The 25,513-nt window shown below is 48.0% G+C and overlaps 2 protein-coding genes across 2 annotated transcripts in view; one reads left to right on the top strand and one right to left on the bottom strand.

The window, feature by feature from the left end:
* The window catches only part of TMEM35B (transmembrane protein 35B), a 225,240-nt gene that overhangs the window by 82,462 nt on the left and 117,265 nt on the right, over positions 1–25,513 (top strand). The gene's annotated exons all lie outside the window — the stretch shown is intronic.
* The window catches only part of DLGAP3 (DLG associated protein 3), an 84,072-nt gene that overhangs the window by 35,801 nt on the left and 22,758 nt on the right, over positions 1–25,513 (bottom strand). The window contains exon 2 of the mRNA XM_063140826.1: positions 10,396–11,487. Within this exon, the coding sequence (XP_062996896.1) occupies positions 10,396–11,415 (1,020 nt within the window). The 5' untranslated portion in view covers positions 11,416–11,487. The remainder of the gene's footprint in view (positions 1–10,395; positions 11,488–25,513) is intronic.

Raw genomic sequence — 25,513 nt, 5'->3', positions numbered from 1 at the left:
CACTCTAAAGCATCCCTGACAGATGGTTGTCCAGCTGCCTCTTGAAGGCCTCTAGTGTGGGCATCCCAGGGCATCCCAGGGCGGGGTTTGTTCCTGTGCCACGGAGAGCCATCTCCAATCAAGATTGGCCCCCGTCCCACTCTGGGGGCTCAGCGTGTGGGATTGGCTCTGTCTCCTGCTTTGATTCCAGCCCTTCTCTTCCAGTGTGGCATTGAGTGGGGGGATATAGCAGGAGGCGCTGTGAAAGACGCACCCCTGGCAAGACTTGCATTAAGCAAGACTCCAGTTCCCATTCCATCTGTGGGATGATGGGAGTTACAGTCTGACCAGTGGAGGCTGATGGCTCTGATATCAGTGGGCTGGTGAATCCTCTCTGGGTTTCAGAAGCAAACCACTTTGGAGAGCTCCTTTAGGGTTTTGTCTGGTTCTGACTGAAACCCGGATCAGATTCACCACCCCACTGACATTGGAGCCACCAGCCTCCATGGGCATCTGCCACATCCCTGTAGTGAGAAAGATCCGCATGCTTGGTCACGAAGGTGTGTTTGCAGTATACAGGCACATGCGCGCACACACAAGCTGCATAATGCCCCCAAAACACCTCCAATGTGGCTCTGTTTACACGTGTGTTAACTGGTGGGATGGGCAGGAAATCCGTTCAGTTCACATTTCAATGCAAACTTAGCACATTTGCACTTCCTGAATCTAAACGTGAAAGAGATTGTTGTCAGAATCCATACCAGTGTCAGTTCCAGGGTTTTACAGGCTCTTGAGCGAGACACCCACAACCAACTCCTTCTCTCAGCTGCAGGAGTCCTGCCCTCTTTTGTATCTGGTCAAGAGGGCAGGGCTCCTGCAGCTTTAACAGCTGTGATGAAGAGGGAGTTCCACCAGGTGCTGCAGGCATGTAAACGCCACCTGCAGAAATGCCCTTTTCTCTTCAACCGTTAAAGGTACAGGAGCCCTGTCCTCCTCTCCATAAGGTCACTCCAGTGTTGGGGACCCCCTGAGCTATTGCTTCTCCTCCTCTTTCCCATCCTTGCTACCCCTTGCTTGCTTGACAGGAAGAGTGAGCCAATGAGAGGGGAGGCAGTGGCATCTCCATCATCTTCATCTCCTCCTCCTTCTCTTCCCCACCACCACCATTTTTGGGGCTGGAGTGAGAGGCAGATGAACAAGCAGGCCGCAATGGTGAAGAGGAAGTGCATCTCCGTGTGTGTGTGTGTGTTTGCGTGTGTCTTCTCAGTGGGGCCCTGCTGCGCTGTGGGCCTTTGGCAGGTTCCTGACTATGCCTGCTCTTGATGCCATAACCTGATCCGTACATTTTCGAAGTTTGCAATGCAGCTTACAAAAAGAAAAAGAAGTGTATACATTAGGGGTGCATTTTAAAAAGTGCACACTTGCAAAAATCGTTCACAAAAATGTTTTATTCAAAAAGGAACATGCGCACGCTTGGAAAAATGCATAAAAATGTGGACTAAAAACATGCGCAAGAAATTCATATACATTTTCATACTGGCTAAAACCCAACAATTTTGCAATCCAATGTGGAATTGGGATGGAAAGAATGTAGCATTGGGAAGAATGAGAAGCTGAGTATAATTGAGCAGATAGGTTGGCCTATCCCCACTGGTGGGTCTGTGCATCGAGGCACAGTCAACTTCAGGACTTGCGTTGCCCTTGAGCAACTGACAGGAGGTATGGAGTATGTCAATTCAGAGTGCATCCTATAATCTTCTGCCAGCTGACCAATGTTATTCTCTCTCTCTCTCTGTGAAGAATTTCTTTCTTTCTTTCTTTCTTTCTTTCTTTCTTTCTTTCTTTCTTTCTTTCTCATATTTTTAACCCACTGTCTCTCTAAGAAGCTCAGTCTGGTATACCTGGCTCCCTGCCCTATTTTATCCTCACAATGACCCTGGGATGTAGGCGAGGCTGACAGATGACTGGCTCCATCTCCAACTAGCAATTTGAACCTGTCTCCCCAGTCCTAGCCTGACCCTCTAACCGCTGCACCACACTGCCTCTCATCTTCTAACACATGGTCCTGTAACCAAAGGGTTAGTCTCACTGTCTGCCATGAAAAGCAGTGCCTGTCAGTTCCACGGTACTGGTCATGAGCAACAGGAAACGAAAGGCCATGTGGTGCCATTGTAGGAAGGCTTGGCCCAGCTTCCTCGGGTCTCTTCCATGAATCCCCTGCCAGCTTTAGGGCCCCTGAACCTCCCGGTGCTTTGCTGCCTTCTGGACCTAGCCTTCCATCCTTCCATCCTACCGGCACATGGAGATGTTTGGAGAGAGCCCAGGGCAAATGTCAACCTCTTATCTTTTGGCTCGGGGAAGGAGAGGTCGCGAAAGCATTAGCTCAGTAGAGAGGCAGGGCCCTTTCCCTCTGTGCCGACTGCTGTGGAGCCAAACAGCAGCCCCCTTTGTCAAGCAACTCAGGTACACTGGGAGAACGAGAGTGTGACCGATGCAGATGGGGGATGCGTTTCTCAGTCACAGCTCATCAACCGGCAGCTGAGATGACGAGTCCTCGCACATCCCCAAGAGGAGGAGATGCTGGCGGCCGCGGTTGCTTTTCTTTTATAAAAATGCATTTATTTTATGTATTTAAAATAAATAATTTCAATCATTTTAAATGGAGCGAGCTGGGAAAGGCGGGGGAGAGAGGGAGGGGAGAAGGTGCTGGTGCTGGACTCCTTCGAGCTGAGCCTTACAGGTGCGCGCTCCGGAGGGAATGCTCTTGCCAGGAGGCAGGATGAAGAGAGGCGGGCCGGGGACCGCAGCAAAAGTCTGTGAGGTGCATGTTAAGGAGGAAGCCTGCAGGAGAAGAGGTAGGAGGAAGCCAAGGGCAGGGGAGGCTGAGGCGCCATGCCCAAAGCCAGCCACCACCCTGGCTGTGCGAGGCACAGGTGTCAGAGCTGCAAAGGAGGCAAAGACGCGCGCCGCAGACAGACTGCGGGGACCCCAGAAGTGGGGCTTGCTGCAAAATGCTCACGCAAGTGTGGAGCAGAAGTTGAAGGGGAGAATTGGCAGGCAAGGGCGCTCAGCCCTTGATCCCCCCCAACAACCCCCCCTACAAATGCCCTTTCCTCTGGGCATTTTAAATCTTGTCCCCCCCTCCCCCCTATTCTGCAGCCAGAATCTGAGAATGGGAGTCATTCTGGCTCAGTGAAAAACAGCTGGGGGGGGGGTTGAACCTCTTCCAGCCTGTGGGCCAAATTCCATTTCAGAGAAGCTCTCGGGGGTGTGTGTGTGGTGCAGTGGTGGGCTGAGCCAAAGGGAAAAGGGGCGGAGTTGAAGCAAAAAGGGGTGGGCCCAAAATACCAGCCTATATAAACTGGAAGCGCTTACTGACACTAACTAAGCCTTAGGAAGGCATTTCAATCTTTTTTTTTAGATTTGGAGGGGGGGATGCACCAAAGCAAGGAAGCCACCAAGCAGTTAGTGATTGGGGGGTGGTGGGGGAAAGGGGGTGGGGCCACTGGATGGGCTCGTGGCCATCTGGGCAACCTTGGAGGGCATAGGGTGTGTGTGTGTGTGCAGGTTGGACAGAGCGGCTCTCAGCTCACCTGCTCAGTTTCCCCCTGCAATTCTCTCCCTTCTATTCGTTTCTCCCCAGCTAGGCTTTGGGACTAGAAAGAGAAAAGGCCTGGAGGGGTGGTGCTGGGGAGACTTTTGCAGAGGAGAATTAGCAGGCGTGGGAGGGCCCAATGCTCAGACTTACCTACCGATTCTCCCCTGCAAACGTCCATTCCGTTTTCTAATTGATCCCTGCCCTCCCGACTGGCCTGCAAAGCTGAAAGAAGGCCGGTAGGGGGAATGAGCTGGGGGCGAGTGTTTTCAAGGGAAAACTCACAGGGAGGAAAGGAGAGCTTAGCTAATTCCCACTAATTCTCACCTGCAAATGCCTATTCCATCCTTAATTGGGAGGAAAAGCATGGCAGGGGGGAACTGGAAGAAATACTATTGCAGGGGGGAACTGGAAGAAATGCCATTGCAGGGGGGAACTGGAAAGAGCACCACTGCAGGGGGAAACAACCTGGAGAGGACATCTGAAGGGGAGAATTTGCATGTCGGAAAATCCTGCTGATTTTCCCTTGAAAATGTCCCCTCCCCGTGCTTTCCCTGGTTTCTCTGCAGGCAGGCTCTGGCCTGGGAGAGGGCATTTGCAGGGTAGGATCAGCTGGCAGGGGAAGGGTGAAGGATCCCTTTTGCACTCGGTGATTTTCCTCTGTATTATGCACAGGCCCTCCAAGAGTTCACTCTTGCACACTTACGTAACTCCCTGATTCTCATCATACCAAGAGAATCACTGCCTGAGCTAACCTCAGCACCAAAAAATTACACCCTTGTGAAGGCGCGTCTCCATTCGCTGCATGCAGTATTCATTGACTTGGCAACAGCCTGCTCTTCCCTGGCTTCAGAAACAGAGTTATGTTCGTAAATTGGCTGTAAGTATTACCTTTAAAATAGACACAACGTAATAACGTTCACAGCGGAATTGGCTGTCCTTATTATAGAATAGCTGCAACTCAACCAGATCCAGCATGCTGACTTTACCAACTAAATGGTCTCTAGATGTGTTGAACCAATACAGGGCCATGACTCAGTGTGATGGAGCACCTGTTTTGCATGCAGAAGGTCCCAGGTTCGATCCCCGACTTCTCTTGGTAGGAAAGAATCCTGCCTGAAACCCTGGAGAGCCGCTGCCAGTCAGTGTTGACAAAACTGGGCTAGATGGACCAATGGCAGTTTCCTATGCTCAATTCCTATCATCCACAGCCATCAAGGTTAATAGCTAGCTGGAGAACACTGGGTTGCTAAAGGCTGATGTACCACGGACTATGGATTGGCGCTTATGGAAGGGGAGGTTCACACTTGCGGTGCACGCATGCATGTGCTGACATGCAGATGCGCCAGAGTCAAGATGCAGCTCCACTAGTGGAGGCTGGTGGCTCCAATGACAGTGGGGTAATGAATCCGCTCTGGGTTTCAGTCAGAACCAATTATAACTGGAAAGGAGCTCTCCAGATCTCTTGAGGAAGGAGGAACGAATCCTGAATAATGGCAACTTTAGCAACTCATACTAATGGAAAGAAAGAAAGAAAGAAAGAAAGAAAGAAAGAAAAGGCAAGCCCAAATCTCTTTCAAAGGCAAAACAGGGAGGAAAAACACTAACCAGTGTCAATAAATAGGGACTGTCCATAGTTAATAGAGACAGTTGACCTCATGGCTGGCTCCAAATCTGAGGGGGCTGTTGGCAACGCCTGCTTTGGTGGGCTGACCTGGTGGTGGTGGGCAGCAGCAGAACACAGTAATCACTTCCAAGTGGTTTCCATTTTAATTTCCCACAATGCTCTAGAGTGTCACTGTGTCCAGTGGAAGCTGGTGGCTCTGATGACAGTGGGGCAGTTAATCTGTTCTGGGTTCCAGCCGGAACCAGCCAGAACTCTAAAGGAGCTATCCCAAAAGTAGGTTCAGCACCTTAGACAGCCCCATTAGAATTATGGCCAGTTCTGACTGAAACCCGGAATGGATTCACCGGCCCACCAGAATTCGAACTACCAGCCTGCACTGCCTGGAGGGGCAGATTTGAATCCCAGGTTTTCGCCCACGGGCCTGAGGTTCAAGATCCATGATCTAGTCCAATCCACTGTTGATGCAGGAAATCATGTACAGCACCATCAGTGCGCACGGCGCTTTGCAGTGTAACAAAGCAAAAGAAGAAGAAAGAAAAGAAAGAAAAGAAAGAAGAAGGAAGAAAAGAAAGAAGAAGAATGTTTTTGCCCCATGTACAAAAAAGCCAATCTAATTTGGACAGTTGGGAAGACAACTGAGGAAAGGGGTTAAGAAGCAACATCTTACACTCTGTTCAATATCTGGGGAAATAAAGCGAAAGTGAAGTTTCAGGAATATACAGATGTATTTAAATTATTTTATGTTTCAATCCATCTGTTTCAATCATCTTCTAATCCATCACCGGTGAATAATCACCTATCCTTTAACAAGTTAACCCATGCATTAACCAACTAATTGGTTGACAGGAAGATGATGAACCCGCTAAAAATGGTTTAATCATTTGGACAGACCTATTTGTAAGATCTTCTGGCTTTTAACAGTTGGGGGTTGTTTTAATTCCCGTCATTTTCTACGTGCAATGAATTGGGTATGCTGTTGAAATTATTTTTCTCCCCCTCCCTTTCTTAAATTGTTATTAATTGCCTTGAGCACGGAAAGAGGCCAAGTAGAAATTGAAACAAGTGACACGCTCGAAAAGCCAAGACTTGAAATGAGATGCTGAATTTTGAGCTGGGGTCTAAAGCTCATGTTGCTTTTAGCCAGGATCAAATGTATCCACTGGCAGAGTTAATTCAGCCCTTCAACTGCCTCCTGCCAGGATGAGTCCCTGTTTTGTCAGCCTTCCGGTCTAAGAAGTGCCAACACTCACTCAGCGAATCCAGCGAGGCATATAAACAAGGGGTGTGAGGAGCAAAAACCCTAGGAAGGCAGTCCAGGAAATTTGGAAACATGATTTTTGAGCCTTTGGCAGAGAGAAATAAAGCTGGATTAACCACACAATAGAACTGGCCTGCCCTTACTTCTAAAGCAACTCAGGAACCTATGGAGAGTGGAGCAGGGTTGCAGGTTTACAAATCCTCCATCCAGAACCCCCCTCCCCCATTTTCAAAATCCCCTATGTTACACTGTTTGGGTTTGGGGCTAGCCTGAAGGATTGCTCAAGGATCTCCTGCGCCTGACTCTTTGATCTAGTTTGCACAATTGCTGGCACCCCTGTGCTTAACTAAACCAGGGTGGGTTGTAGCATGGGCTGTCCACCATTGTGAAGACTAAAGGTGAGAGTGGTGGCTCCAACCTGGGGGCACCCAGGCCCTAGCAGTTGCCCATGGAGCTGAGAAGCACCCAACCCCTCTGTTGAAACAGCTCCACTGGTTTCCATTCTGTTTCTGAGCACAATTTAAAGTGCTGGTGGTTATGACCTATAAAGCCCTATGCTGCTTGGGTACAGGTTATCTGAAAACCCATATTCTCCCATACGAGCCTGCCTCTGTTTTGAGATCTTCAGGGGAAGCCCTTCTCTCAGCCCCACCACCATCACAGGCACACCTGGTGGAACGTGGAAGAGGGCCTTCTTGGTGGCTGCTCCAGTGCTCTGGAACTCCCTTCCCAGGGAAGCTAGACTGGCTCCCTCCTTGATGGTTTTTCAGAGGCAGGCGAAAACTTTATTTCGGCAGGCCTTTGCTGAATAATGTGGACCTTCATCTATGTTTTAGACTTTTAAAATTTAATATGTATTTTAAATATTGAGATGTTTTAATACTGAAACGTATTTAATTATTTTTTAAAAAACTTTGTATATTTACTTATAGCTTTTACTGGTATATGTTTTAATTTTGTAAAGTCGCCTTGAAGCCCAGCATTTGGCAAAAGGTGGGATACAAATAAAGATAATAATGATGATGATGATGATGATGATGATGTCCAAGCCAAGCCATCTCCAGTTAAATGGCCCAGTAACAGGTAATGGGGAACATCTCTACTGGAAATCCTGGACACCCGTTTCCATTCAAAGAAGACAAGACTGGACTAGATTGATCAATACTTTAAGGCAGCTTCATAGGACTATAGACTAGTTGTGTAGGTCCTCAGATCCAGGAGCCAAATCCAGACCTTGGAAGTCCCCCAGCTGTCCCCACCCCTTCCCCTCCCCCCAAATGTCTCTCCTGAGCTTCAGTTCCTTGCTCTAAGAGCTCTGAGCTAAAATACGCCAGAATGTTTGTCACGCTGCCCCCCACCCCCCCCCGCAGGGACCCTTGTACCTTCAGAGCTACTCTGAGACAGAATTCGGCCCATGAGCTGAAAGAGGTTCAACATCCCTCCCACTGGGTTAGATCCAATGTTAGTCCTACTTCGAGTAAACCCACTGAAATGAACGCGACTTAAGCAAAACGAATATTGGATACAACCCACTGAGTCTGGGATCTCAGCAAAGGCAGGAGCTGGTGCTCTTTCCAACCTGGGTTTTATTCAGTGTGAAAAGCATTTTAAATATATCATAGAATCATAGAACAGTAGAGTCGGAAGGGGCTTATAAGGCCATCGAGTCCAACCCCCTGCTCAGTGCAGGAATCCACCCTAAAGCATCCCTGCCTGTATCCAATATTCGTTTTGTGAAGAGCTGCTGAAAAGTGAAAGCCCTCTGCATGCAATGGAGTGCAAAGGAAGAGACTCTGAAGGGGCAGTTTAACGAGACTGTTGCAACTTCAGTTACAAAGAGTTCTCCTTGCTTCCACCTTCATTTGGAATGGGTGGTGTGTGTGTGTGTGTGTGTGTGTGTGTATAATAGATATGCCACCATTATACAGTCACAACTACACTAAACTCCTGGATTTCCCCATTTTTTCCCTAATGAGCAGCAGTTGCTTCTGCCCTGGGAGAGGGGAAAAAAGTCCAAATAAACTAGGAATAGCCATCACACCAAGGTCCATTTGGCACCCCATACAAGACACCCCATCCAAATGCCTAGGTACAGGTTTGCATCAACAGCCTCAAGCATGATTTACAACACCCTTCTTAACCTGTTGCCCTCCAGATGTGTTGGACTACAATTCCCAGCAGGGCTGGCTGAGGCATGCTGGGAGTTGTAGTTCAACACATCTGGAGGGCAACAGGTTGGGGGAAGCTGATCTACAACTTAGGGCTTCTCCACATTTAGCAAAGATCCTGCAGCCTTACTGGGGCTTTGTCTTCTGGAATGTTTGCGGGTTTAACCATCGGCACCATACACGTGCTCCCCCAGTGTTTTTGCCAGTTCCTTCCCATATGTTCTCAATTATACCACCAGCAGTTGGCGCTGTTTTATTGTGTGATTTTGATTTTATTACAGCATTTTCAGGGTTTTTAAAAAATGACGGATTCCAGCTTGAAAATGGTGGGAGACGCATTGGAGGATGATGACGTCATGAAAAGGACGCGCAAATGTCCGTGAGTGACCAATCGTGAGCGTGCAATACGTCGCTCGTGGGGAGAAGCGCTTAACCTCAGGTTTCCCCTCCCATGATAATGGTCTTGCAGCCCAGGTTCATCTCCCCTCAACGGTGTGCCTGTTCCCCCAGCCTGCACACATGGGCCCTCACCTTAGACCACGGAGACGGAAGAGCAGTTTTCTTTGCCTCATTTCGCAGGTAAAGAGTCCTGGTGCCAACCCTTCCCCTACCCCGCCACCATTCCCTTTCTTGTCCCAAGTTGCCCTTGCTACGGCGCTTTCTCCCTCATTAGCTTATAGAGACTATTGATCAGGCCTGTGTAGAAGTCGCCCTGCGAGGGATGAGGAAAGTGGCTCTTCCTAATGGTTTGTTTGGGCGTTGTTAGCAAACGCAATAGGGGCGCTCGGATGCTCTTCGACACCTTGGGAAGCAAACACAGCCGGCTCCAGGCCTTTTCAACTAGATAGCCGCCTCGCTCGCTCGCTCGCTTGCTTTGTGCTTTTTCGCAAGGAGAGGCTATTATAGCCTTGACATTTCTCTAATCACCGACATCAAGGTGCGGAGCTGCATTGCATCATGGGGACGTGGAGGACAGCAAAGGGAGCGGAGAGCAAAACTGCAAAGGGCCGCAGCTTTCTGAGTCAGCGGGAGGAAGCCTTAAACTTTGGGAACAGAGAGCTGCTGGAGAACGTTCGAAAGAGGCCCGGTGTCGAGGGCCGTCCCTTTTATTGGAAGGATATTTGTCCTAGGCATCAGCTTGGCAAGGAAGCTGACCAGTCAGGGACCCACACTCTTTTGGCTGTGCATCCTGCCACACTGCATGGCTGGCCAATGGGAGGAGACTTATTCCCAGCATGCCCCCACCCCTGTCTTCTTAATTCACTATAAAACCCAGCATGGACTAGCTTGCAGTTATGGAATGGCTTCCTGTATGCTGCTTGAAACGGGGAATTGATCTCCTTAAACCAGGGGTGCAGAAGCTCAGGCCGGGGGCCAAAATTGGCCATCTTGGGGTCCCAATCCAGCCCTTTGGGGCCTCTCTAATGGCCACACCTCTTTACCCATGCTCCACCTGCCTTTCCCTGGCCACTGAGAGTTGGGAGGTTTCTCAGCTTTTGCGCAGTTTTCCTCCCACAATTCTAAAAGGTTGAAATTCCCCTCCGGGGGCCGAAGTCATTGGCAGCCAGAGTGTTAAGCTACAACGTGCTAGTATTTTTAGCCCCGCCCCTTTTGCCTTTGCCTCCACCCACCAGCACCACATGGCCCCCAGGACCTTCTCTGAAGTGCAATGTGGCCCACCCCCAGTGTAGATGATGTACCTAGACGACTCAATGGCACAGGGCCGAAGACCCAACGCCCACCCTTTGAGAGCTGCCCACTTCCTTACCTGAAGGTAATGATATGATCGGTCCTTGGCCTTCGCCTCTTGGAGCATCAAGGCTTTCTCTGGGCCTCCTGCCGTGCTGGGGTAGGCCTCCCGCGCTTGGCTGACGGTCATGGTGTGCCAGGAGCTCCGCTTGAGAGTCTGGCCATCGAGGGACATGGACATCCCGGCACAGGCCAAACACTTCCCCTCCCCACTTCCGCTCTTCAGACTCTTCAGGGTCAAGTCTCTGAAGGCACTCTCCGGGGTGTCCACGCAGTACTGGGTGGCCTGGTCGACGGCGTGTTGCCTCCCGGACACCATGTAGCTGCTGTCACTGTCCAAGTTGTCATCCGAGCTCCACCAGCCCATCATCTTGTTCCGATGGCGGGACGAGGAGGAGTCCGGCTTGCGGTCTTTGCTTTTGCTGCGCTTGCCGTGGCGCGACTGGCGGTGGTGGTGGTGCGGGTGGTGGTGGTGGTAGCCGGCCTCCCCTCCCCGCCCTTCCATCTTGGTGCCGTTGTACTCCCGCTTGGACGGCGCCTCCAGCGAATGCGACTTGGCGAAGAGCTTCTGGACCGAGTGGACGAGGTGCCGGATGCGGCTGGGGCTCTCGCTGCGCGGCTGCTCCGTGCTGCTGGCCCGCTGGTACTGCAGGGTGTGGAAGCCGTCGTGGTGCAGGGGCAGCTGCTTCTCAAACTGGTCGAGGAGCGTTGGGGGCAGCCGGTTGATCTTGCCGGCAGGGTGGGCGGCCGCCATGCACTCGTCGCAGGAATCGTACTGCTGCGGCGTGTGGTGCATCCTAGGGAAGGTGCTGCTGCTGCTGGCGGCGGACAGGGGCTCCGTTAGGCTGAGGGGGGGCTCGGCGGAGCTCCGGGACGGGCAGTAGTGGTCCAAGGAACAGGGCTCACTGGGGCTGAGGAGGTATGGCTGGCGGGATTCCTGGCTATGGTGGACGTATTCCATCGGCTGGTCGCAGGCCTCTGGCACGCAGTGGCAGGGGTGTTCCCGTGGCTGGCTGCGCTCCCCATGGTAGCTCTTCATGGTGTCATAACCGTGCACGTGGGCTGCTCATCCTGCCGTCCATGGGGGTGGCAGAACACTGACGCACGGCACCTACGGAAAGACCAGGAAAGAGCAGATGATGTTACGGTGAGGGAGGCGCCATGATTCAGTGGCAGTACATCTACGTCTTCAGTGCTGTCTTCTGACAAAGAAAGGAGGGTAACCCTATGGAACGGAGGGCAGGGCTCCTGTATCTTTAACAGTTGCATAGAAAAGGGAATTTCAGCAGGGGTAATTTGCATTAGGGCTGTGCAGGGACCCCCGATCCACCTCAGAGGCCAGTTCGGAGCCCCCAAAACAGCCCCGATCCACTTCAGGGCTGCTTCGGGGTTTGCCCAACTCGCCTCTGCGCTGAAGCCGAGGCGAGATTCGGGCCCTCCGAGGTGACTTGGACTTTTCTAGGTGCCGACTGTGCAGCCGGCACCCAGAAAAGCCTCCCTCTCCCCACCTACCTGCTGCCTCCAGTGCCTCCACTGCGTCCGCTTCACTTCTGCCAGCTTCTGTCGCCGGCAACGCAGGTAAAAATGACGAGACTGCACACGATTTTAAGCTATTGCGGAGTCTCTGAATTATTAGTACCTCTATGGCCACTGTAGTTTGTGGCCATAGAGGTACTAAACAGGTAAGGCCCGCCTGGTGCTGCTCCGACTCAACCTGAGGCAACCCAAAGCTTTGGAGCCGATTGGCTTTGGGTTACCTCGGGCTGAGCTGGAACTGAGCCGGGCCGAATCAGCACGCCTCAGTTCGGATTCGGTGCCTCAGCCCAAGGCGGTGCACAGCCCTAATTTGCATACTTGCAGCACCTGGTGAAATTCCCTCTTCATCCCAACAGTTAAATCTGCAGGAGCCCTGCCTAACATGACCAGATACAAAAGAGGGGTGATTAGTCCAGGAGACAGAATGCTTGGGAACCCTTTGAGGATAATTTACAGCAATGATCCGGGGTTGCATCCAATGATCATCCTAATTAAGAGCAGACCCACTGACTAATCTAAGTCCCACTCATTTCAGTGGGTCTACTCTAAGGAGGACAATAATTGGAAACAGCCCAGCAATCCCTTCTGTCCTCTCCTTAACAAAGCCTTTCCCCACCACAGTCCATTAAAATTGTGAGCAATCTTCTTGTTTGTTAGTTTAAGGTTTGTACAAGGTGGGGTTGATATAATTTTAGGCAGGCTGAAAATATCCAATGAAGCACAATGCGCATGGCCACGGATCTCACCTCTAGTGTAGACAGTCAGGGCTTGGGGAACTGATTCTGGGCAGAGCTTTTGCCTCGGGGTTAGTTTGGAGCCTCGTTGGCAGTTCATTTTTCACAGGCTGGGGTGGGAAGGCCATATACGGTATACCTATCTGGTGCTGCTGATGTCCTCCAGATGTTTTGGAGGACTACAACTCCCAGCATTCCTGGCTATTGATAGGCATTGCTGGCAGGGGCTGACGGGAGTTGAAGTCCAAAACATCTGGAGGACAACAGGTTGGGGATGGCTGGGCTATACGTTGAACCAAGCAAAGGCCTCCCTGCCTAGGAAGGCGATGACTCAGTTTACTGCCCCAGTGGCTTTTTAACTAGGGTGACCCTATGGAAAGGAGGACCAGGCTCCTGTATCTTTCACAGTTGCATAGAAAAAGGAATTTCAGCAGGTGTCATTCGTATGCATGCAGCCCCTGGTGAAATTCCCTCTTCATCACAATAATTAAAGCCTAGCACAGCCAGATACAAAATAGGGCAGAGCTCCTGCAACTTTAACTGTTGTGATGAAGAGGGAATTTCACCAGGTGCTGTATGCATACAAATGCCACCTCTTGAAATTCCCTTTTCTATGCAACTGATAAAGATACAGGAGCCTTGTCCTCCTTTCCATATGGTCACCCTATCTTTAACCCTTTCCTCCCCAGTGTAAATAGCAGCAGCAGCAGCTTTGGCAACATGCTCCCCTTATTGCAGAGGATTCCCCCAATGGCCACACCCCTTCCCATGGCCATGCCTCTTCCCCTAGCTGTCAGTCATTTGCTGGTTTCCTGGCTTTTGCACAATTTTTCCTCCATTGTAAAAGGCTGAAATGTCACTCCTAAGCCTTAGTTACTGGCATTAAAAACTTTAGGCTAAAATAGACTAGATTTTGGGGGGTGGGATTTTTGTCCCTGTCCTTAGTCCTTGGCTTCACCCCTTTTGCCTTCAGCCCCACTAAAAACTGGAATATGCCTCCAAAAACCTTTCCATAATGGAATTTGGCTGAAAGAAGCTCAGCAGTCCTGTGTCACTGGGCACAGGGCTGGCCTTAGGGAGGGACGAACTGAGTGCTCGCCTGTTGCACTGAGCTGAGGGGAGTACCAAAGTGGAGCTGAAGAGACGGCGACACCAAGCTGAGCTGAAGGAATGTCAAGTAGAGCTGAGGGGGGCGTCCAGCTGAGGCGAGGGCCCCCCAAGCCGAGCTGAGGAGGTGTGAACATCACCAAGCCCTTCTGGGTAGCCCTTCAAAGTTGACCACGGATGTGTGTGTGGCCAAAGGTACTTCTTGCCCAGGGCGCTATTCATCTTCAGGCCGGCCCTGTTATTGTGTGCCACAGCAGCTCTTTGACCCACTCTTCCCTAGAATCAATAGCAACGAGGCTTTAGCAGAGCTTTCTTCCTACGCATATCAAGAGCTGGAGTGGTTCAGCGGCATGAACTACTGGGGTGTATAAAGTGGAAGGCTCTGCCAAGGCCTCTGGAGCCACTTCCATTGGGGAGACCCAGGCAAAGGGCTCAATAATTTCCTCTCCAGTGTGCAGAGACATGAGAGGCTTGGGCAAATGTCTCCCCTTAAACTCCTCCACTGTGTCGCTCTGTTTGTCCCTGCCTTAGGTTGCTCCTGGGAGAGTTCGTAATAAAGCCAGGGCCTTGCCAATGAGCTCCTTGCTGTTCCCACTGGAGAGGAGATATTGGGGAGGCCGACTGAACTACATCCGAGTTTTGAAGAACAGACATCCAACTTTGCAAAAGTCTCTGGATCTGTCTTCTCCTTGGATAATCAGCAGCCGGAATGAGATGGGAAAGAGGCAAAGGCCATGGAGTGATTGGAGACCTTGATCGAGACCCCATCCTACCAGCAGGAACTTCAATCAAGCTCAGAGAGGTATTTATAGACATTGCCTTGAAACCTCCTGAACCTTTCAGCCGTTAGTCGAAAGCAACCGCTGCTCACCGTGTGGCAGTCAGGCTCCAGAGGATACGGGAAGGGAAGTGGGCAAGTGAAGTGAGATGTGATAGAAGAGATCACTGCCTACTGTGGATTTTCCAGTTCCAAAGGCAGAGCCAGTGTCAAGGGAAGGTCTGGTTGGGCACAGGCCGAGGGCCCACATCCCAGCAGGGGCTCTCTGGAGTTGCTCCTCCTTTTCACCACTGCATCCTGCTTGTTCACTTGCCTCTCACTGTGGCCCAGACAATGGTTGTGGTGAGGAGGACCTGGAGATGCCACCACGTCCTCATTGCTCTCTGCCTGCCCAGCAAGCAAGTCGTAGCAATGCTGAGAGAGCGCATGAAGAGCAAGGGCATTGAGAAGTTGGATTTGCTGAAGGAGGGGACCACTGAGGGTGTCTTCCCCAAGGGTCCTCAGAAATGTGGAGCATGCACTGTTGACACAACTGGCAGAGTCAAGCAGTAAAGCTTTCCTTGGACTGTACCATGTCACGATGCAGGTGGAAAGAATCATATTTTATTTAGGGACATCAGAGAAATCTGCAACAGTTTCAAACGAATTTGGAATGCTATGAAGCTGACCTGTGGATTCTACAGTGCCCTGGTTCCTCCACCCACCACCTCCAAGTCATGCAGATTATGTGCACTGGTATTTTAGGGTAACCACATGGAAAGGAGGACAGGGCTCCTGTATCTTTAACAGTTGTATTGAAAAGGGAATTTCTGCAGGTGTCATTTGTGTATATGGGGAACCTGGTGAAATTTCCTCTTCATCACCACAGTTAAAGCTGCAGGCGCCCTGCCGTCTTTTAAATCTGGTCACTCTAGTATAGCTCCTGCAGCTTTAACTGTTGTGATGAAGAGGGAATTTCACCAGGTTCTCCATAGACTCCATAGACTGGGGAAGGCAATGGCAAACCACCCCGCTACAAAGTCTGCCAAGAAAATGTCAGCAAAAGCAGGCATCCCTCTAGGAGTCTGTAATGATTCAAGTGCTTTGCACGAGAGGTTCCTTTCCTTCTCCATACATACAAATGACACCTGCTGAAATTCTCTTTTCTATGCAACTGTTAAAGATACAGGAGGCCTGTCCTCCTTTCCATATGGTCACCTTAGGTATTTTTACTTTTGAGGATGGGATTTGCATTAATGCACACTTGCACTGACGTGCGTTAGTGTTATTGCACACCTGTGCTGATGTGCAAGTGGAATGAAATTCTTGTATTGTCCTAAAAAAATGGAAAGGTGCATGGTAATCTGTGAAACACAGAGAGCATGGATCTAACGAAATCCAAACATCTCTAATTTGAATGCTTAGCTACCAACAGCACAAAAAGAGACGCATCATGCCAGGTTACGCTAGGGTGGCCATATGACCGGATTTGCCCGGATTTGCCTGGGTTTTGGAGGCAAATCTGTGAGGAGAGGGGAAATCCGGATTTTTTCAAAGAGCAGCTCTAATGGGAATTAGCAAAAATGCTTATAACTCTGTCATTTTTTAAGATAAAGACATGAAACTTGGCACAATGGTAGCTCTTAGGAAGGGCTTTAGTCATACCAAATTTGAAACAGATCCGTTCATCCATTAATTTTTTAGGAATTTTTTTAATAATTGAGGTTTTAAAATTATTATTTTTAAAATTGTCATTTTTAAAGTTAAAGAGAGGAAACATTGTACCGTGATATGATTTTGGTAGAGCTTTAGCCACACCAAATTTGAAACAGATCCATTCATCCATTGATTTTTTTTAGGTATTTTTTAAAAATTGAGGTTTTAAAATTATTATTTTTAAAATCTTCATTTTTAAAGATAAAGGGATGAAACTTTGTACCATGATAGGATTTAGGTAGAGCTTTAGTCACACCAAATTTGAAACAGATCCATTCATCCATTGATTTTTTAGGATTTTTTTTAAAAAATTGAGGTTTTAAAATTATTATTTTTAAAATTGTCATTTTTAAAGATAAAGAGCTGAAAGTTGGCACCATGATAGCTTTTAGGTAGAGCTTTAGCCATACCAAATTTGAAACAGATCTGGGGCCAGTAGCAAACCCTGTTAACAACAGCAGCAGCTTGCAATGAGTGAAGATACAGTCAGAAAAGATATTTGAGGGAAGGGGAGAATGTAACACACAGAGTATAGCAAAAGCTTCAAAGTACAGCAAAACCTACAAAAGTAGGAGTGAGTGAAGTTAATTTCAGATACATTGAATCTCTCATTTGTTCTTTATTTCAGTGATTTTAACATTAAGATATTATGTAGAACAGATTTGTCTTAAATGTGTGCTGTAAAATCAGACGTGTGACCAAGGCCATGTTCAGGTGGGCACGCCCCCTTGGTGCTGGACACGCCCCCTTGGTGCTGGACACGCCCCCTTGGGGCCGACCACGTTGTCCTCCTTTTTGGTTTCCAAAATATGGTCACCCTAGGTTACGCCATTAATCTACCAGCTCCCACCTGTGCTTGCCCAAATTCATCCTGCCTTGGCAATATCAGGTGAGACCCTCCCTCTCTTCTTTTTGAGGGGGATTGAAAAGGTGCATGGGAACAACATAGTATTAAATAAAACAATTATTTTGGATTATTTCTTTAAAATGTATCTGGACAAATGGGCTTAATGAAGATTTAGATTTTTCTGGGCTAAAATAGAGAATGCAATGTATTTTGAACACCAATTGATAACATAAAAAATAAATGCTGCTTGTAAGTAACAGCAGTATCAGCACCTGAGTTCAAATGGGGTGTGGTCCAATTAGGAACCCTCTGCAGTGCATAAGACCCACCGAAGTATTGTTTTCTGCTATGAGTTACAAAAGCTCAAAAAGCAGCATTTACAGCACTTGAAAAAAAGAGGAAATATTGTTCTTGGAGACCAGGAAATTCAAAAAGAACATAAAACAGGTCAATTTATGCTTATGCTTGTGGGATCTTGGGAGGGTACTGGCTTAGGGGTAGTGGGAGAATAATGTTTCATGTTGAAAGTGAAACAAAAGGGAATGTTTTCACTACTGATAAGAAATTTGACAGGAGAAAAAGGATGGGAACAATGTATAAAAAGTGGGAATTCATGATTATTATTTTAAATACTTTACAATTCTTTTCAAAGTTGTTTACGAAAATGTAGCATTATGTTGAAAAGCCCCTTAAAACTTTGTTAAAAAGAATGAAGATGTTGTCCACAAGATACTATTCTTATGGTTAATTTGTTTGTTTTATAGCTCCTGATGAAGCAGGTAATCCCTCAGAAACGTGTAGGGCATAATAAATGTACATCTGTCCTGAGCACCGGAGTTTGCCTCCTCCTTTGCCACAGAGACCCTAACTCCGTCACACTTTTCAGATCCCTCCTGGCTGTCCTCCTGACATGCCATGTGCGGCTTGGGCTCCGTTCCGTGTCCTGCAGAAGAGTTCGGTGGCAAATTTTGGATTTCTAAAAAGATTTGAATGGCAATGGGAACTTGATGAGCAAGGGCAGAATCTGGTGGATCATGGATATTATCTGGGTGGAATACAGCAAATCTGGAGCGGAGTCTGTTTGCCATATGGTGGGTTGTGGTTGGAGTTCTGTTTATTTCATATATTTATTTGCAATGGAGGCTGGTGGCTCTGATGTCAGCGAGTGATCAACCCACCCAGGTTTCAGTCAGAACTGTAAAGGAGCTATCTAAGCACCTTGGAGAGCTCCTTTAGAGTTCTGACTGGTTCTAACTGAAACCCAGAATGGGTTCACTGCACCACTGACATCAGAGTCACCAGCCTGCACCTATTTATTTGTTACATTTACATTTCACCTTCTCTCCAACTGGCCAAAGGCAGCATGCATGATCATGATCCTCCTCCTCCTCCTCCTCCTCCTCCTCCTCCTCCTCCACTTATCCATTTTATCCTCACAACAACCCTGTGAGGCAGGTTAGGCTGAGTGTCAGTGACTAGGCAGTGCGCTTCATGGCTGAGTGCGGGATTGGAACCTGGATCTCCTGAGTCCCGGTCCAACACTCCAAACACCACACCACACTGGTTGGAATATAGCTGGTCATAGAGTGGAAACTTGGGTTCGCTAGCGTTGGGACCTCAGCACGCATGCATCTCAGAGCGTCATTTTACAGGTGAACCAGTGAATCCTGCTAGGTTGGCAACCCTAAACAGGAAGCTGCTATGTTTGAGAACACATGCGAATGAGAGATTTGTGTTAGTACTTTTTCCTCCCTTGATAAAATTATATGGCAGCAACTGAGTTGAAAATAAACTGCTTTTAAGCCCCAGCAAAAAGTTTTCCCTTTTATCACGTCTTCCTTGCCTTTAAAAAAAAGAAAAAGAAAAAAAAAGTATGGGTTCATTTTTAGCTGTTCATAAAAAATGCAATATGAAAGAAAGAACGAATGAATGAAAAAAGAAAGAGGAGAGCAGAGAATAGGAGAAAAAGGCTGGCCGGGAGGGAAGCGCTACTCGTCTCGAAGAAAAGGCACAAGGTCACGCCATTCTTGGAGCAGATTTATGGGGGCTTCACGCGCACCGGCTCCTGTGAGCCACAAATCACACTTCAATTATTCATAAATCTAAAACTGCAGCCTTAAAAACAGGAGGGGAAGCGATTGCAGCAGCGCACATCCTTGTCGGTTAAATGGGAATGGGATGCTGCCAGGGCACATGTTCTTCAAAGGATGGAGAATAAAGCACCCAGGCCAGGCCCCGAAGAGCCTCACGCCCTCGTAAATGTGCACAGAGGAACAAGCCATCCTGAACACGACGGCCTGCTTTCCCGTCCATCTTAGCTCCACCACCAGCAGCGACCGTTTGAAGTATCTTGACACGGCACAGGGAGCAAATACCCAGCCAGCCTTCCCGCACCTGACACCCTCCAGACGTGCCGTACTACAACTCACATCACTCCCAAGACAGCACAGCAACACTGGATAGGATTGAAGGGAGTTGTAGGCCCATATATCTGTGCAGAGACCTCAATTCCCATCATCCACAAGACAGCACAGACACACTGGCTGGAAATGATGGGAGTTGCAGGCCAATGTCTGTGTTGGATTACAACTCCCATCACCCACAAATCACAGCCACACTGGTTGGGGCTGGAAATGATGGGAGTTGCAGGCCAATGTCTGTTGGATTACAACTCCCATCATCCACAAAACAGCACAGCCACACTGGTTAGCGATAAAGAGGGTTGTGAGCCAAAATCTGTGTTGGCCTACAACTCCCACCATCCACAAGATAGCACAGCTACAATGGATGGGAACGAAGGCTGTGTCCTAAGCCATCATAATACACACATTGGGTAAAACTTTCATTAACTATCCCACTTGCCATGGGTTGCTAGTCTTCCTCTTCTTAGAACTCAGAATATAACCCCAAGTCTGAGCGACACATGTTGATCTACAAGCTCTGTTCAAGTTCCTGAGCTCTAGTGGCCACTCTCTCTTTTTAAGGCCATTTGAATGGCTGGAAGCAAGTGGCTGATGAGGGAAGTGCTATCCCACATTGAAACAAGATGAGTGTCTTGTGCTGTATTTCTTATCATAATCATCCTGACTTTTTCCCAGTACTGGGACTCAAGGTGGTTATATGCCATAAACTTAAATATAACTACCTCCATTGAGGGTTTGCCAAGGTTTAGGACAGTCAGGTTTCTCAGGGAGGCAGGAATGAGAACAAGACAGCACCATGAAGAGCTGGGGTTGGAAGCCAGTCAAACTTATCTGTATATGGCTCCAACAAGCAGCAGACCAAGACCGAGGTTTAAGTAAGAGGTTTGTCTTCCTTTAGGTTAGTTGTCCTTGCTAGCACAATGACTGAGGTTGGACTCAATGGCCTTATTGGCTCCTTCCAACTCTACTGTTCTATGATTCTATGGTTGTCATGAAGGGGTCTGGACCCCTTTTGCCTTTGGGCCCACCCATCACTGGGATGTGGCTCTTGAGAATTTCTCTGAAACTGAATGTGGCCCTTGGATTCCCCACCCTTGCCTTATGCCAAGAAATTGGTGCACCAGAATCCCTTGCAATACGACATGGAACTCATACCCTCCAACATTTCTGCACATGTCACACTCCTCTTCTTATCTCAATGGGAGAAGCAGCTGCATTAAGCCTCCCCCTTTTTCATAGGTCTCTTGCTGAGGTTTCTGCTCCAGCTGCTACATCATGTAGCATACATTCAACTCTGCTCTAATTTAAAAGCAAACAAATTAGTTGTACTTCTGGTTCAAGATAAAATGTAATTGTACTAGGGATGGGTGGATTTGTCATTTCACTTTCTCCTGCATCTGAGCCTTTTAAATCTCAGGAATATGAAGCATATTGCAAATTTTGGCAAATGCATTTCAAAATTGAACTGAAATGACACGCCTACCCATCTGCAACAGAGATACAGCTATTCCCAAGCATGGATCTGCCTGCCATGTAACTGTTAAAGATGAGGAGCCTGCCTGAAAAGAAGAAGTGGCAACCCTAATGTATCACTGACAGGGTTGAATACACAGAGATTCAAACCCCGTCGTTTAAGAGCAAAGCACTCAAAAGCCTGGAGGAACAAATCTGTCATTTTCCATGTCTTCCTTCCTTCCTTCCTTCATTTATTTATTTATTTAAAATATTTATATCCCGCCCTATATCACTAAGATCTCAGGGCGGTGTACAGATAAAAACATACAATATAAAACAATAAATATACACAGTTAAAAACAAATTAAACCATAATCCCAAGTTAAAACAATATATAATTTAAAAGCAATAGATACAGTTAAAACAGTTAAAACAACGTGCCAGTGAGTTTAACCATCAAAGGCTTTGTTAAAAAGCCATGTTTTTACTTGGCGTCGAAATGCAATCAATGTTGGCGCTTGGGCAGTTTACATAAGATTAAAACAATTAAAAACGATATGCAATATTTAAAAAACGTACATTTAAAACCAACTATAAACAACTATAAGTTGTCAGCCGAACCTAACAACAGTTCTGGGATTGGTTAAGCTCATCACATATTGCTAAATGCCTGGGAAGAGAGAAAAGCCTTGACCTGGCACCAAAAAGATAGCAATGTTGGCGCCAGGCGGGCTTCATTGGGGAGATCATTCCATAATTTGGGGGCTACCACAGAGAAGGCCCTCTCCCTTCTTGCTGTCTTTCGAGCCTCCCTTGGAGTAGGCACCTCAGATGTTTACATTTACATTTATTTTTTACAAAAATCTTGTTCTTTTTGTCCAGAATATGGAGAACGTTTCAAATTTTCATAAATTCTGATCAAACCTGAATAACAATGAAATGTGCCCCATCCCTAAATCGTATCATCCTATGTTATCAACAGTTCAAATGGTATCTCAGCAGCTGCAGTGTGGGAAATGGCAGGCTCTGCACCGTGCGTCACCTTGGTGTTCGTGCGCGCGCATGCGCCTCTAGGCACGCAAGCTTGAGATTCACCTGCACATGTCACATCCAGAAATTTAACTTGTAGGAATTCAAGGGAACGGGCAGCTGAATGAATCATGGCAACTGGAGTGTTTCAAAATGACAAATATTAGTAAGATACCCTCAAAACTCAAACTTTGGGACAAATGGGAAACAGCGCTTTATGGGAAGGAGAGTACATGGAAAACCCTGGCAAATATGGGGACCCTTTAGGCATTCTCTCAGCTCCCCTGTGTCCCTCCGTGGCCTTGCCTTTCCATATGGTAAGGCCTGGGTTGCAGGAGAGCACCCCCAAAAGTGAAGCCAGCCCCCTGTGCTGTATTCCCAGGTCAGCTGCTGGTGCAGCTGGTGTGTGAGGAGGGATTTGTCTTAACCTCATTAGGGCCCTTCAGAAATCTGCCTTCCAACGAGGAAATAACTTATTCTCCTGTGTAGCTTGACTAATTAACTGGCATCATTAGCAATCTTGTTAGCATATTAAGCGAGGGCGCCATAGGCTACCTGGCGCTGCTGTTGCATCTGGAAAGGTAAATTGTACCAAGGAAAAAGGTACCTGCAGAATTATGGCTTTTGGGGTTCCATGGTGGAATAGGGACAAAAATGGGAGGGACGGAGGAAGTTCTGAGGCTGCAAATTCTCCACATTCAGTAGTGTTTTAGCATTCATGTCAGCCTTCTCAAACCTGGCATGCTCCAGATGTATTGGACTACAACTCCCAGCTGCTCTTCCCAGTGCTGGCTGAGGCCCTAGTGTAGTTCAGTGCCTGGCATCCCATCCCCTCCCCTCCCCAAGGGGAGGTGACCCAGAGGGTTGGCAGGAGACGGGGAGAGGAATCCCCCCATCTGAGATCACAAAGGGATTCCCTTGCACAGCGCTCCTCCCCAATGGAAGTCAAGCAGCGTGTTGTGGAGTCCTCTTGTTATCTCCGATCGCAGATTGGAGATAACAAGGGATTTGGGTGAGTGGCTCATCGACTGTTTGCAGGAGCCCCTGGAAGTGACAAAGGAGCACGGTTTGTTCATCCTTTGGCTTAACCCCAGCAGGGATGCTGAAGGACAAGCACAGCTGGGCTGTACTACTTCACCTGTCCCCTGTCCTCACCCCAATGAGAGAAGATGTGGGGCCGATGAAGTTGATTCACTGCACTCAAGGCTTCCCCAGTGGGAGAAGCCCCCATGCACACTGAAGCCAGATCTTGGCAGATGCACTCATTGGAACATGTCCAGTGGGGACCAAATGATGTCTGGGCGCATGCCCACATCCTTATATCAGAGTTGTAGCCACAGCCCTTGAATATCATTGGAGCCAAGGAGGCATGGGTGGGGTTTATTGGCCCTGTTTCTCTTAGCCTCTTCAGTAATTAGGCCTTTTAAATGGTACACATTATTTATTTATTTATTTATTTATTTATTTATTACATTTTTATACCGCCCAATAGCCGAAGCTCTCTGGGTGGTTCACAAAAATTTAAAAACAATATTGTATTTATATCCCTCTTTTTTCAAAAAACAAACAAACTAACTAATAGTATCCAGACTGGTGCACAATACTAAAGCCAGCCCTCTTTATGACTCTCTTTCTCTCTCTCCCCCATTCAGGCTGGGGAGAATAGGAGTTGTAGTCCAACAAATGTGGAGGATACCAGGTTGGGGAAGGCTGAATGCTATCCCATCTCTAGAATTTGCAACTTTTATAAATTCGCCAAGTTTGAAACAGGTGGTGCTTTATAGCAGAGTTCAAGTAGCAACAGGGAATTCCCTGGTTCAAATCTCATCTATGCTCCGAATCCAGCAGGTGGACTGAGGCTTCCCCACTCCCAACACACTGGGGAAGCACTCTGTGTGTGTGTGTGTGTGTGTGTGTGTGTGTGTGTGTGTGTGTGTGCAAGCAGAGCTTTAATTTAAAATGTTAGAGGGAGCTTGGGGGGGGGGCATGAAAAGTAAGGGGTGGGGCCAGGAAATTTTGCAACGACACTGCTGCCGCTACCGCTAAAGCAAATGGCCCGAACTGGCAAATTGGTTCGACCCTTGAATGTGGCCCTGTTCAGAAGACACCTTAATCCATTGTGGTTAAGGTTTTTTTGTTAACAAAAAAGTCTTAATCATGGTGGTTAAAGCTTTAACCACCGTGGTTTAAGGTGTCTTCTGAATAGGGCCTGTGCCACCTACAGGTTGGGTGAAAACTTGGTGGTGGTGGTTTGATATACAGCCCTAGACTGTGTAACAAATCCCCACTCTTGGTGAATCTCATCCGCCCATCTTTCCACATGAGTCACTGTTCTAGGCCAGTGACTCTTGCAGAGATATAACGAGCAGCCTCTGTTGATGCTGGGTTGCATCTCAACGTTGGGAGCGATTGCATGATCCAGTCCAAATGTAATTTATGCAGAATTGTCCACTCTGAGCAAGAGCTGATTGAGAAGATTGAGAGGCTAACATATGAAAACATATTTGGAACAGGGGCTACAATGTTGAGCTGATCAACCAATTTAGGGCATAATCGTATGCATGCTTAGACAGAAAAATAAAATCCTACAACTCCTGGCATTTCCCAGCCACTATGCCTTAACCAATTAAAAATCTTTTCATCAACTAAAACAGCTTTCCCCAACCAGATGCTCTCCATTATAGATGCACATTTATAACTGTAATACATAGAAATACACTACATCTCACCGGGGGGGGGGGGGCAGGCGAGCGGAGACTGTAAGCAGATAGCCAGTAGGCCTGCTGCTCATTTTGCTGGCTGAGAGCTAACTGCAGATGGGACACCTCAATGCCTGCTCTCCATTCTTATAGTCATCTTTAACAAGACTCAGATTGGGCAGCTCTTCAAACAGAGGATGTCTTCAAATTGAGGACTGTCCACAATAAAGTAGGTCACCTGACCACCCTCATTTAACTTAATTTCTGTAACTGGATGAGGGTCCTATGTGAATTGTTCTCGAGCTGCTATATAAATGTTAAGTGTCCTGTTATACTAAATGTGAACTGGGATGAAGTGAAAGGGGTGTGTGTGTGTGTGTGTGTGTGTGTGTGTGTGTGTGTGTGTGTAGGAGATCATCAGTTGGCATGGAATAAGAAGAGGGTGCACGCACACAGGCACACACTCATATGAAGTGGAATAGCTTTAAACATTGCAACCATTCCAGTTATAAAAAAAGAAGAACTTAAATGAAAATTAAGAAGTCACAACAGCTTAACCAAGCCTGTTATTATGTGGTGATCCAGCTTTTGTGCAGGCAAATTAGATGGGATAAACAAAGTCGGGCCCAGGGAGCGAGAGGGTGAGTTTTCTCATAAAGATGTTGGCGCTGAACTGTCAGCCCCCCAAGACTTGAGGGGCCGAGGAGACACTCTTAACTGGGAGGGAGGAACAGGATTCTTCGGCCTCCGAGATCTCTGCAAACTGGGAATCCGCTGGTGCCAGCATGCCCGGCCTCCTTCTGGGCTCAGTGGGAACAGTTTGGGTGATGCACT

The sequence above is a fragment of the Elgaria multicarinata genome, chromosome 13 (assembly GCF_023053635.1).
Source record: "Elgaria multicarinata webbii isolate HBS135686 ecotype San Diego chromosome 13, rElgMul1.1.pri, whole genome shotgun sequence".
Lineage (NCBI taxonomy): Eukaryota > Metazoa > Chordata > Lepidosauria > Squamata > Anguidae > Elgaria > Elgaria multicarinata.
This window is presented reverse-complemented; position numbering and strand designations above follow the sequence as displayed.